At 36.9% G+C, this 14300-nt stretch overlaps 1 protein-coding gene across 7 annotated transcripts in view; it reads right to left on the reverse strand.

Annotated features, from left to right (window-relative positions):
• Window positions 1-14211, reverse strand: part of SAP30 (Sin3A associated protein 30) — a 137828-nt gene extending 123617 nt beyond the window's left edge. For 4 of the 7 annotated variants that reach the window (XR_005989421.1, XR_005989423.1, XR_005989422.1 and 1 more), the window contains exons 1-3: window positions 13607-14211; window positions 11842-11967; window positions 11311-11409 (exon numbers count right to left, since the gene is read on the reverse strand). Coding sequence is in view for 4 of the 7 variants with exons in the window: in XM_041766393.1 (XP_041622327.1) it covers window positions 11311-11409; window positions 11842-11967; window positions 13607-13921 (540 nt within the window). In the remaining 3 variants the exon portion in view is untranslated. Of the gene's footprint in view, window positions 1-8436; window positions 8773-11310; window positions 11410-11841; window positions 11968-13606 lie in introns of those variants that run through there. The other 3 variants (XM_041766397.1, XM_041766395.1, XM_041766394.1) reach the window with 3 other exon arrangements.
• Window positions 14212-14300: the final 89 nt, after the last annotated feature.

Below are 14300 nucleotides of genomic sequence, written 5' to 3' on the forward strand. Positions count from 1 at the left end.
TAATTTCAGAAAGTCCTTTATGCTACAAAAATTAAATTTTTGCTAAGTGCCAGCTATTATTTAGATTTGTAGATGCAGTAATAAATAAGTTGGATTTGTCCTCTTGGAACTTCTATTCTAACAAAAGTGTAATAGTTACAATCAAATACTTATTTATGAAATGAACCCTTCTAAAGAGGAAAAGTATGAAGGGCTATACAATGTATTATTATGAGGAAATGGTTGAGAAGTATCATACCTTGTGTGAGCCTAAGAGATACCATTTGATGTCAATAAAAGTGACATTATTTAAGGGACGCCTGGGTGGCTCAGTTAGTTAAGATTCCCACTCTCAGTTTTGGCTCAGGTCATGATCTCAGGGTCATGAGATTGAGCCTTGCAGTGGGCCCAAGCTGGGTATGGAGCCTGCTTGGGATTCTCTCTCTCTTTCTGCCCCTCCCCAGTTGCACACTCTCTCTTAGTAAAGTAATATTATTTAACTGAAATACATACTTGGAGGTCCCTGCTATCTATTTGTATTTTATATATTTAGTATATAATAAATGTTACTGGGTTGGTCTAAACAATTTTATAGTAGTCAGTATTTAGTCCCTCTTAAGATCTACACAATAATAAGTTAGAATACGTTTTCCAAATAGTATGACCTCCTACAAAAATACATGAAGAATTGTTTAAAAAAAAACACTAATTCATTATTTCGTCAACCTAATGCGATTTGATTGGGCTTTATTTCCTCACTGAATTAATTGGTATTAAAATCAGACTAAATAATACAAGCCTTATATCCTTTCTGGAACAGTGCATAGGTCAATAAGAAAATAATCAGTAAACCTATTTCATTTTCTACTTGGTACAGACTCTCTTTGAGGGAGGAAAAAAGCATTAAGGATTCAGTATCTCTATTTATAAATGACACATCCGCATGAGAGCATCTGTGAAGAAACAATGGCTTTTGAAGTGTTCCCTTATTACTGCAAACAAAACCTGATGAGAAAAAATAGTATTTGGGGACACCTGGGTGGCTCAGTGGTTGAGTGCCTGCCTTCAGCCCAGGACATGACCCTGGAGTCCCGGGATCGAGTCCCACATCGGGCTCCCTGCATAGAGCCTGCTTCTCTCTCTGCCTATGTCTCTGTCTCTCTCTCTCTCTGTCCCTCATAAATAAATAAATAAATAAATAAATAAATAAATAAATAAATAAATAAATAAATAAAATCATTTTTTTTAAATAAATAAAATCTTAAAAAAAAGAAAAAAGAAAAAATAGTAGTTGAAAAAAAGCTAAATATTTAATGGAATTTAATAGATAATATTATTGTATATTCCCTCTTCTGGAAATAACTTTTATAACATGAAATTAAGTTACATTCTTTTAGAAATGAATGCATAACAGAAGCACACATTCTTCTTTATATTACCAAATAAGTATAAAAACATGAATGTTCACATACTTTATGCAACTTTTTCTGACTAGGTCAGTATATTTTCAAAAACAAACATTTCATTGAATCATATTAATAAAGAGATCTTTATTTTTTCAACAGCTTTTAGCTACAAGAAAAGACAAGCCTTTTACTAAAAATTTATTATTTTTCTTAACACTGTCTTACAACTGAATGAACTGGGTACTGTCATGATCCCAATTCTATAGCCAAAGCACCAGCGTTTAGAGGGATCAAGGAGCTTAAGGTTACATTATCAGAGCAGTAGTGCCAGGTTTTGAATAGGGCCAGTCTTACTCTAGCATCTAGAATCTTAATCACTACGTTATTCTTAAATATGAGCACCATCTAATATATCTCCTTTTCAGAAAATAAACCTTTACTCATATGGGACACATGATTGTACACTTCAGCTAGTTCATATAAGCTAAATGCTTACTGATTTAACAATTTCTGTATTTTTATATTGGCACTTTATAACCTTTTTCTTCTTATGAATCTGAGGACAAAGTTGACAGTAATACTAATAGCTCATCTCTTCTTGATAAAATTTCTCTTTTTCTCATCATAATCCATAGGGATGCCTTGAACATTTTTGTTTGCTGGGATTAAGTACTAATCATAAAGGATTATTAGAGAATGGGAAGCTATATGGAGAACCCAAACAATGAGCAACAACTACTAGAGAAAGGGAAGGACAGATAAGAACATTCACAGATCAGAGATCCCTGGGTGGCTCAGCAGTTTGGAGCCTGCCTTCGGCCCAGAGCATGATCCTGGAGTCCTGGGATGGAGTCCCACACTGGGGTCTCTGCATGGACCCTGCTCCTACCTCTGCCGGTGTCTCTGCCTCTCTCTCTCTGTCTCTCATGAATAAATCCAATCTTTTTTTTTTTTTAAAAGAACATTCACAGATCGTCTTGAAACTTTAACGTCCTTATAGTTGTTAATGGATAACACATGAGTTCTTTCCAAAAGAAAGAATTTTTGCAAAATATTATGACAGGTGCTTTTAAAAATGTAAATAATCCCATCAGTAAAGTATTATAGGCTTTAAAATGATTTTCCCAAAAAGAAAAAAATAATCAAATTCATATATTTTTTTAAAAGATTTTATTTTATTTTTAAAAGACTCGGTCCCCAGACTCCAGGATCACGCCCTGGGCTGACAGCAGGCGCTAAACCACTGAGCCACCCAGGGATCCCCTTAAATTCATGTATTTTTAAATCATTTTGCATTAACAGCCTAAGCCTAACTTTCCTCTTAAAGATTTGAAGAGAAATTAATATTAGAAAACCACAGTAAATTGGGGTGCCTGGGTGGCTCAATCAGTTAAGCATCTGACTCTTGGTTTTAGCTCAAGTCATGACCTCAGGGCCATGAGATTAAGCCCTGCATAGGGCTCCACACTTAGCATGGAGTCTGCTTGAAATTATTTTCTTCTTACGTCTCCCTTCTCCTATGCTCCTCTCCCTCTCCTCTGTTCCTCCCCCTATTCCCACTCTTTCTCTAAAACAAATAAATAAAATATTTTTTAAAAATTATAGTAAATTGGCACTGATTTAACTTCTCCAACTTACTTCTGTAGAATGGTATCGGACACCTGGGTGGCTCAGTGGTTGAGCATCTGCCTTCGGCTCAGGGCATGATCCTGGGATCCAGGATCTGTCCCGTATTGGGCTCCCTGCAGGAAGCCTGCTTCTCCCTCTGCCTATGTCTCTGCCTCTCTGCCTCTCTGCCTCTTATGAATAAAAAAAAAAAAAAAAAGAATGGTATCACCATAATGGGTTCATCTTTGCAGAGTGGTATTATTTGGAGAAATATGTGGCATATATGTATGTGCCCCCTATACTTTAAGAATTTTACAAATAAAAGCTTATATCAGGATTATTCTGATACCAAAGTCAGGCATGGACAGTATGAGAAAACTCCACACCAATATACTTACAAATATACATGCAAAAATCTTCAACAAAATATCAGCAAACCAAACCCAACAACACATTAAGAGAATTGTACACCATGACCAAGTGAGATTTATCCTAGGAATGCAAGGGTGGTTCAACATAAGAAAACCATTGGATGTAAAGTACCACATTAATAGAGTAGAGGGGCTGGAAAAACACATGATCATCTCAATAGTTACAGAAAAAGTATTTGACAAGATTCAACACCATTTCATAATAAAAACATCCAGAAAACTAGGAATAGAAGGGAATGTCCTTAAGATGATAAAAAGCATTTACGAAAAATCCGGAGCTAACATCATACCCAAAGGTGAAAGACTGAAATCTCTCCTCCTAAGAAAAAGAACATGACAAGGATGCCTGCTTTTACTACTGCTATTCAATATTGTACTGGAAATCCTAGATAGAGCAATTTGGCAAGAAAAAGAAAGAATATCCAAATTAGGAGGAAGAAGAAAAATTATCTCTATTTACAGTTAACATGATTCTATATAAAGAAAATCTCATAGAATATTTAAAAATACCACTAGAATAAAAAAATTCAGCACAGTTTAGAGGCCAACACACAAAAGCCAATTGTGTTTCTATACATCAGTAATGAACGATTCAAAAAAGAAATTAAGAAAACAATTCTATTTATAGTAGCATCAAAAAGAATAAAGTATCAGAAATAAATTTAATCAAGGTGTAAAAGACACACTGGAAACTATATAACATTGCTGAAAGAAATTTTTAAAAACCAAAATAAATGGAAAGACATTCCATGTTCATGGATTGGAGTACTTAATATTGCTAATATGGCAATCTCAAAGTGATCTACAGATTCAATGCAACCTTCATCAAAATTCTAATGGCCATTTTGGCAAACATGGAAAAAAACAATTCTCAGATTCATATGGAACTACAAAGGACCTCAGATAACCTAAATGATGTTGAAAAAGGGAAACAGGTAGGAGGACTCACACTTCCTGATTTCAAAACTTTACTGCAAGGCTATAGGACTCAAAAGAGTATAGTACTGGCATAAGAAAGGAATATAAGCCAATGGAATAGAATTGAGAATACAGAAATAAACCCAAACATCTATGACAAATTGATATTTGACAAGGGTGCCAAAACTACTCAGTGAAAAAAGAACAGTATTCAATAAACAGGGCTGAGACAACTGGATAACCACATTCAAAACAATGAAGTTGAACCTCTACCTCACTCTACATACAAAAATTGACTCAAAATGAGTAAATGACCTGAATTTAAGAGCTATGTTTAAAAAAAACAAAAACAAACAAAAAAACCTAGAAAAAATAAGGGTGATTAACTCTTCATAACCGAAGATCTGACAATGAATTCTTAGATCTAACACCAAACTATGAGTAACAAAAGAAAAATAAATTGGACTATATAAAAACTAAAAACTTTTGTGCACCAAAGAAGATTATGAAGAATATGAAACGGCAATTCACAGAATGGGAGAAAATATTTGGAAATCATATATTGAATATGGACTTAATATCCATATCCAAGGACGCTTGGGTGGCTCAGCGGTTGGGCACCTCCCTTCAGCCCAGGGCATGATCCTGGGGTCCCGGGATCGAGTCCCGCATCGGGCTCCCTGCATGGAGCCTGCTTCTCCCTCTGCCTCTATCTCTGCCTCTCTCTCTCTCTCTGTCTCTGTCTCTCATGAATGGATAAATAAAATCTTTAAAATCCACATCAAGAATAAAAATCTCCTGCAATAAGAAGACAAGCAACCCAATTAAAAAATAAAGGATTTTAAAAAATATTCTCAAAAAAAATATTCTCTAAGGAAGACATACAAGTGGGCAATAAGCACATGAAAAGATATACAATATCACTGGTCATTAAGGAAATGAAAACCAAAACTATAATGACCTATCACTTCACACCCAGTAGGAAGACTTTAATTAAAAAAAAAAAAAAGAAGAGAAAAAGAAAAAAGAAAAGGAAATACAAGTATTGGCAATTTGGAGAAATAGAAACTCTCATACATTGCTGGTGGGAATGGAAATGGCACAGCCACATGGAAATCTGGAGGTTTCTCAAAAAGTTAAATATAGAATACTATGTGATTTGACAATTCTACTCCTAGTTATATACCAAAAGAAATGAAAACATGTCCACATAGAAATTTGCACACAGGGCAGCCCAGGTGGCTCAGCGGTTTAGTGCCACCTTCAACCCAGGGTCTGATCCTGGAGACCCAGGATCAAGTCCCGAGTCCAGCTCCCTGCATGGAGCCTGCTTCTCCCTCTGCCTGTTTCTCTGCCTCTCTCTTCTCTCTGTGTTTCTCATGAATAAATAAATAAAATTGTTTTTAAAAAAGGGAAATTTGCATACAAATGTTCATAGCAGCATTATTAATAATAAAACTTTATGTAGAAATAATATAGAGCTTGTTTTTGTAAGAAATAGATTTCAGGTATTTTTAGCCTTTTCTTCAATGTTCAATAAAAAGTAGTTCTACCAAATAATTGACTTATTTCTTAAGTACCTGCTACTCATTCTGTTTTCTTTCTTCTACCTCAGTTAATTTTGGATTCTTCTAATACTCTAATGTTAAAAGTAACCTGTACCCTTATAGAGATACGAGTTTCCATTTACTTTTTTTGGTTCAGACATAAGTGTGAAAAAGATTTTTAGTGAATTTTTTATACCCAAAAGCAAATAATTAAAATTTTTATATAAACCTGACTTTTACATTGCAGCATTTTGAGTTCCTGAGCTATGGTGAAGTTCTTTGCTTTTCATGTTTTAAATTGCTCTAACAAGGATTTAATTTCAATGGATAAATAACACCCAGAACTCATTTTCACTTTTTATCCAACTACATTTTAGATAGTTTTTTTTTTTTAAGTTTTTTTTATTCATTCATGAGAGACACAGAGAGAAAGAGGCAGAGACACAGGCAGAGGGCAGCCCCAGTGGCTCAGCAGTTTAGCACCGCTTTCAGCCTGGGGTGTGGTCCTGGGCACCCGGGATAGAGTCCAACGTCAGGCTCCCAGCATGGAGCCTGCTTCTCCCTCTGTCTGTGTCTCTGCCTCTCTCTCTCTGTCTCCATGTCTCTCATGAATAAATAAATAAAGTCTTAAAAAAAAAAAAAAAAGACACAGGCAGAGGGAGAAGCAGGCTCCATGCAGGGAGCCCGACACGGGACTCCATCCTGGGTCTCCAGGATCACACCCCGGGCTGAAGGCAGCGCTAAACCGCTGAGCCACGGGGGCTGCCCTATCCAACTACATTTTATGCAAATAATTAACTGTATGAAATTAACATTGTTAGTCAAAGATTATATTCATAATCAGCTAATTTAATGTAAGCAAATGGTTTCAAGCTTCTTTCACAAGAATGGAGTGTTTTTGTAGGAAAAAGTAAGCCTATATGGTTTTATTTAAAAAATTAACTTTTTACAGATTATAGATTTAGATAAAAATATGTAGAAGTAATACTTTCTTTAAATAAACTTTATCTTGTAGCTATGTGGTTCCCTTTCAGACAGCTAACAAAAAACTTCTCACAGAGATTTCTAGAATGCCAAAAACGAGAGAATTCTATAATACCAATTATTATAGTCTCTGTTCATCAATTAAGTGCAGTTGACCCTTCAAGAACATGGGTTTGAACTATGCGGGCCCACATACATGCAGAATCTTTGCAATGCAATACTGCAAATATATTTTCCTTATTATGTCAAAAACATTTTTTCTCTAGCTTACTTTTAAGAATACAGTATATAACACATATAATATACAAAATGTTTATTAATTGTTTGTTATTGGAGAGGCTTACTGCCAAGTGTAGGTTACTTGTAGTTAAGTTTTGGGAGAGTCAAAAGCTATATATGGATTTCCAATTATGTGGTTGTTGGTATTCCAACACCTGCATCATTCAAGGGCCAACTGTAAATCTTCAAATGGTTACAGCAAGAACAAAGACTAGTGTTTTATTTTTCACCTTATCTTCTAGTTGTCAATACACCCAGAACCCTTAAAAATACAGACTAACCTTCTAATGAACCACTACTTTAGATGTAACTATGTCAGTGGTTCTTCACCATGAATGATTTTGCTTCCCAGGGCATGTCTGGCAGCATTTAGTGATAGTTTTGTTTGTCACACCTTCAGAGTGCTCTACTGTGGACTGCAATGATGCTGCTAAAACTACAACACACAGGACAGCCTCCCATGGTAAAGAATTATCAGGCCCAAATATCAACCTTTGAGAGAAATCTTGAGCTACATTAATGTTCTGATCCATTTCAGCCTAAAATCTGCACCATGATCAAGCATATTAACTAAAGCTGTTGTTGTTTTGATGTCATAAGCTATAAATTTGATTTGCAATTATGAGAACTTTAATAGAAAACTGATAGAGGATGAAATGTAAACAAAAGTAGAATATAAACCAAGTCAGAGCTATATATGAACCAAAATTTAAAGATCTTATTAAATTTCTATATCTCTCAACATACTAGTTTTAATTTGCAATGTAAACAGTACAGGACATGACTGAAAATTAAAGGGTACTGCAGAACTTCTATGTTCATGCCGTATAAACACTTTTTCTCTAAGATAAAATTTAAAGAAACAAGTAAAACTAATTCTACATTATTTCAACTTTCAGCACCGTGTTTGTCTTTGCTGGCACATTAGTCTTTGTTGGAAGAAGGTAGGCATATAAATTAAATCCTTTGATCTTCCTAACTTTATCAAGTAATGATTTTAAAAAAAAAGGAAATAAAAAAGAAACTGCACTCCAGTGGAAGTCTATTTTTCAAACCTATTATAACCCAAAAGCACTTTAAAAAATAATGCTAATTTTTAATTCCAAATCAGATTGTCCCAGAGAAAGCAAATGTGCTGCATTTGCTACTTCTCTTAACCTTCATTTCTTGGAATTTAAAATTAAAAATAAAATGTTGGAACAAAGTGATCTTTACATTAAACTCTTAATTAAAACTAGTTTTAAAAAAATCAAATTTCACAAAATAAATACACTGAAACAACTATAATAGTAATCACCTTTATTTAAAATATTTTTTTAATCTAGGAAAGCTCATTTTACACGAGTTTCCAACTAATTATTAGAGTCAGAAACAAAGAAAATAAAACCAGAGAAAATCCTCTGTAAAAAAATACACAAGGAACATTTCTACATGTGAAAAAACAGTAAACAGTCTTAACATCTGAACATCCAAGTCTTAGTCTCAATTCCACCTCTCCTAGTGAACACCACTATCAACCTTGAGATCTGATTTGTTCTTGTCATTCTTCACTGAGTAGATGAAATATGTTAAGGTGTCTTTTTCATTCACTGGAATAGACCTAAAGTGGCAACCAACTATCTAAAAAAACAAAAAAACAAACAAACAAAAAATTGAAATTGAAATTAAATTATAGATATTAACATTTATTATACTACGTAAAAAACACTTTTATCAAAAGAAAAAGTGCTATAAGAGCTATTTCCTTTAAATAATAAACTATTTACAAAATACCAACAAGATGAAAAGCATGTAATTAAGATGTTATGAACAAGAGAGAGGGTGATTTCACAGGACCCTCCAGCCCACTCAATTAAAAAGTCATTAGAATGTGTAATTTCCTTTTATTTATTTAAATTTTATAACTAGAATCTATATTAGAAAGTAAATATTTTAAAACTTTAAATATGAATGAAATAAAACAAAATCTAGACCCTACTCACAGAAAAAGGATAAATAAATATTTAAGTTGAAAAACTGTAGGTACTGTAGAAACAAACCATAGAATATCCTACAAATATATTTGCTATAATTTATATTCATTCATTCATTGGCAGTACTCTCTGTTAAGGTTCCTTGAAAGTTTGTCTGAATAAATATTATGGATAGAAAATGCGAGGAAAGAGAGACATTTGCTGAAGAATGTTTATCTGCTTTCTGGCTTTTTCTTTATGCTAATCTAACACTACAAAACCAAGAGAAGTACAATGGACTAAACAGGGGTATTGATATGCATATCTAGAATGTAAAGACAAAAAAAGTCTTAATGAAAATGTTATTCATACGATAATTAAGAGTTTTAAGGAAGCCAGTTACCTAACTCTGGAATCATTCCTAAGTGAACTATTAACATTCATGGCCATTTGGATTTTTTTCTCATTTCTAAAGAAGAAAGTAACTCTAGAAATAATATGACTTTTTAAATATCAGATTATCAAATATTTCAGGTGGACTAGTATACTTAAAAAATACACATTACTGACCCTGTACAACACAGGTTTGAACTGTGAGGGTCCACTTACAAACTTTTTTTTCAATAAATACAGTATTGTAGATGTATTTTCTCTTTCATATGATTTTCTTAACATTTTCTTTTCTTTAGCCTACTTTATTGAGATTACAGTAAGAATAACTATAACACATATGACATATAAAATATGCTAACAGACTATGTTCTTAAGAAAGCTTCCAATCAATAATAGGCTATGAGTAAGTAGTTAAGTTTTTGGGGAGTCAAAAGTTATATGCATATTTTTGACTATGCCCCTAACCCCTGCATTGTTCAAGGGTCAATTGTACTTCATATGTAACATTTAAAATAATCAGTTTTTTAGTTCACACTTGTCCCAAAACAAAGGTATCTTCCACTTGATTAGTATCTGTATATATAGATACAGTTTCATCACAGTAAATACCCATGTTTATCTTTTATTAATATACTATACAATCTAAAAAGGGCTATATTTTTTAAATCAAATTTAAAGAAAAACTGAATATTTGTTGCTTGGGCAAGAAGGAAAGAGGAAATTCTGGCTAAAAAGTCAGTATATTATATCTTAAGGATGTTAAAAAAGCATTCTGCCAAAGAATTGTACCTTCATCTTTTACCTTATTCAATAGGCGCATTTTAAAAAACACTGCATTACTAAAAACAAGCTGAAAAATATGAGAAAACTGATTTATATATTTACATTTCTATTCTGTTGAGTAGATTAAGTATTTCTACTTAAAATGATTAAAGTATAAATACATAAATCTGTAAATGCCTTGATTCACAGATTTCTTGGTTCTTTATTAACTCCTGAAAACACACATATTTCAAAATTTACAAAAAGACTAAAAGTTTTATTTCAAAGCAAACTAAATAAAACCTTGGATAAAAGTCTTTGCATCTGGGGTGCCTGTGTGGTGCAGCTGATGAAATGTATGCCTTCAGCTCAGGTCATGATAAGAGTCCCTCTCACTTGAGCTGCCATCAGGCTCCCGGCTCAGCAGGAAGTCTGTGTCTCCTTCTCCCTTTGCTCTTCTCCCTGCTCATGCTCTCTCTTTCAGATCTCTCTCAAGTAAATAAATAAACTCTTAAAAAAAAAAAAAATCTTTGCATCTTCCAGATGTGAAGGCATAGATGCCTCTAATAAAACAAGCTAACATCAACAAAGACAAATTCTGAAATAGTTAAATCAACAAGTTATAGGAATACTATTTATGGGCTAATCTGTAGACCTAATCCATCCAAAACTCAAAAAATTTATAATAAAGACAACAAAGCTTATCAATTTCTTTTATTATGCCTCAATAAGGTATTCAAAAAATGCTTCCTGAGTGGAATTTTAAAACCAACAGATTTCTAGAATGAGAATTTAAAAATTATTACCTGATATTTCCGAAAGCCAGTATTAAAAGATATTTAGAAAGCTACATACAATCCACTGAGTGGTTGTTACATAAAGCAATTTAAGAGACAAACATTTCTAGGAAACTAGATTCTTCCACAATAGATTTTTTATTAACTGATCTTTCTAACTGAGCTGTATTGTTACACATACTACATTAACAATTTCATTAGCCTTTAATAATTCTTTTTTATATAAACAGGCTCATTTAAAACTTCATAAATACCTCAACAAGTTGTGCTTTATTAAGTCCTGGTCTGGTTGATAGTTTGAAGTGTCTTTTGTATCTCCGAAGTGTATTTACTTGTAATTGGTATAAATCAACCTAGAAAAAATAAACATGTAAGAATTAGTTCATGCAACTTTTTTAAATTGTTATCTTTGATATGCATAATAGCATTTCAATTTTGGTACAACAAAAATGTAATTCTGTTATTAAGTAACAAAAATTACATTATTTAATTAATTCCATTCCATTACTTCTTTTACATAATCAAAACTACAAATATATAGAGCACTTCAATCTTTTGAAGGTAAATATTGAGAACTGGGAGCAAAAAAAGAAGGCAATAGAGGTATAAGCATTGTGAATTGAAAACATAAGTCAAACTACAACTGCCTGTTAATTGGCTATATTTAATTTTGCTTTCATTTTCAGATTTTTCGCATTAAGTATTTTTAAAATTTGTTCCTATCTTTTAATAGAAGTTTCAGAATGGAATACTTAGGATTTACATTTAACATACAGAAACTTTACCTCTGGCGTATCGATATCTTGAACAGGTGAATCTCCTCCATCATCATCACTCCCTTTTCTCTTTCTTCTGTTTCGAACACTCTGAATTAAGTTTTTATGATAATCACAAATGTAAAGATGCCTTGCCTAAAACAAAAAAGTTTCACAGACCACTTATTATTATGTAACGTGTCTACGTATTAGTAAAATACATAGGGCACAGTGAATTATTAAAAATAAAAAGTCAAAATAGGCCATTGTTAAGACAACAGCATATTTCTATGCTTAAGTCCTGTATTCAGTTAGAACATACCGTGTCTGACAATAGGGTTAAGAGGATTGGAGAGTGGGGTGGGGAGGAGTGAAAGGAAGGAAGGGAAGCAGACAAGCAGAATGAGAAATTGCAACTGTCTGGATTTTTTAATTAAACTGTAGTGAGGGTGAATTAGATTTGTTAGGTCACGCTGTTTTTTAATAAGGGGAAAGATGATGTTGCCCACAATTCTGCTATTGACAGTATTTTCTCTAAAGAGCACATTTTAGTAGCATGATGTATGCTTCATACCCTTTCTCAGTACTCAAATTATAATCCAGACACAAAACTATCCATTTTTACAAATGAGCTACCGATCTCATATACTACTTATATTTACATCTGAATTACAAACTTCTGAGTATTTAATGAATGTATTTGTCTGTATTACGTTTTTTTCAACCAAAGGCAATGTGAAACTATTCAAGTTTACTTGAGAAGCGTCTCCCAAGCATGACTGAAGAACTCTAACAGGCATAATAGATCACAAACTTTGCAAAAGCTTCAATTAAATGTAGTCTTGAGCGCTGTATGGTAACATCTGAAATACTGGGCTGCATTATTAACAGTTTAAACTCCTTAAAAAAAAAAAAACAACAACAACAAGCGATTAAAGACTAAGGCTTTGAAATTAATTTGTAAACGAAGTCCAAGTTAAAATTATGCAGGGCGTATGCTAGGTTCTGGCATCTTGTTATCCATTCACCGCCAGCCAAAACTCCGCAAAGTGGCAATGGTTGTTTCTGAAAACCTCACAGATGGTCAAAGAAACACAAGAAACGGACGTGGACAAGGACGGTAAAGGAAATCCGGATGCTGCCGCAGGGGTGGCAGCGCCGCAGAGGCAGCGCTCCCCACATTCCCGGCAGCTGCGCTGGAAGCTGGCGGCGTCCAGCAGCCCTGCTGTCTGCACCGCGCGGGGTGAGCTCGGCTCTCTTCCCTCCGCAACCCGGCGGACGAGCAGAGGAGTCGGTCTCCACCGCGGCACCAGCGCCTCGCTTGCAGGACTACACTTTTGCCTACAGCCGGGGGTTACTCCCCGGGGCCACGCGCCAGCTTGGGCAGCAAAACAAAGGAGGAGCGGACCGGCTGCAAGAAAACTACTCCGGGCCCTCCGAGCCGCGGTGCTCTTTGTTTCGTGTCCCGACCTCAGGGAAGGAGGAAGGGGTTGGACGGCGAGCAGGGCGGACACCCGGAACGGGGTGGGGGTGCGCGGGGGTTGGGTAGGAAGGGTGGGGGTGGGCAAGCGAGGGAGAGGGGGCGGGGTGGGGGGGAGCAGCGGACCCGCGGCCAGCTGGCGTGGGTCTGCGGGGGAGGCGGTCCGAGTTGCGGCGACTTTGTGGTTCGCGTCCTACCCGAGACCACACGACGGGCTCGCGCCACAGCCAGGTCTAGGGGACCCCCAAACCCCGGTCGGCACCGCTCCGGGAGCCCCAGAGCAGGGCAGGGCATGGCCGTCCCGCCGTCACTCACGCTCTTCTCCAGCTCGATTTTCACCTTCTTCTGGGAGATGCTCTTCTGGATCCTCTTGCTGAAGCTGGCGTTGCCCGCCGCCCGGCCGCACCGCTCACCGTCCTCCCGCAGGCAGCACAGCTGTCCGGGGCCCGGCCCGGCCGCCCCCGGGGGCCCAGCAGCCGACACCGCCCCGGCCCCCGGCACCTCAGCCCCGGCGCCGGCCCCTGCCCCGTTCCCGGCCGAGGCGGCCGCGGCGGCGGCGGCGACCACGGCGGCCACGGCGGCGGCCGCGTCCCCGCCGCGGCTCATCTCCTCAGGCGTGAAGCCATTCATGTCTCCGCGCGCCGACAGAAATCCCCGCTCGGCTCGCCGCTCCCCCTCTCTCCGGAGACTCCGGGGTCTCCGCGGGGTCCCTCAGACACCTGACCCCGCCGGGGCGATTCCTCCAGCGGCACCGCCACACACCAAGCGTCCTGGTCTGCTGTTGTCTGCTGGCGCGGGGACGGGGGACAGTGTTTGGGGTCAGAAGCCCGAATCGGGCGGCGCCAGGAGTTAGGACTCCGGTCACTGTCACATGGAGACGCTTCAGCAGTTGGACCCTAGCGCCTCCGCCTCCCTCCGGCCCCCCGACCTGCGCACGCGCGACGAGCCCTCTCCTGCCCCGCCCCTTCCAGTGTGTGGCAGGGCACCATGGGAATTGTAGTTCTTTGAG

Source organism: Vulpes lagopus, chromosome 8 (assembly GCF_018345385.1).
Source record: "Vulpes lagopus strain Blue_001 chromosome 8, ASM1834538v1, whole genome shotgun sequence".
In the NCBI taxonomy this organism is placed as follows: domain Eukaryota; kingdom Metazoa; phylum Chordata; class Mammalia; order Carnivora; family Canidae; genus Vulpes; species Vulpes lagopus.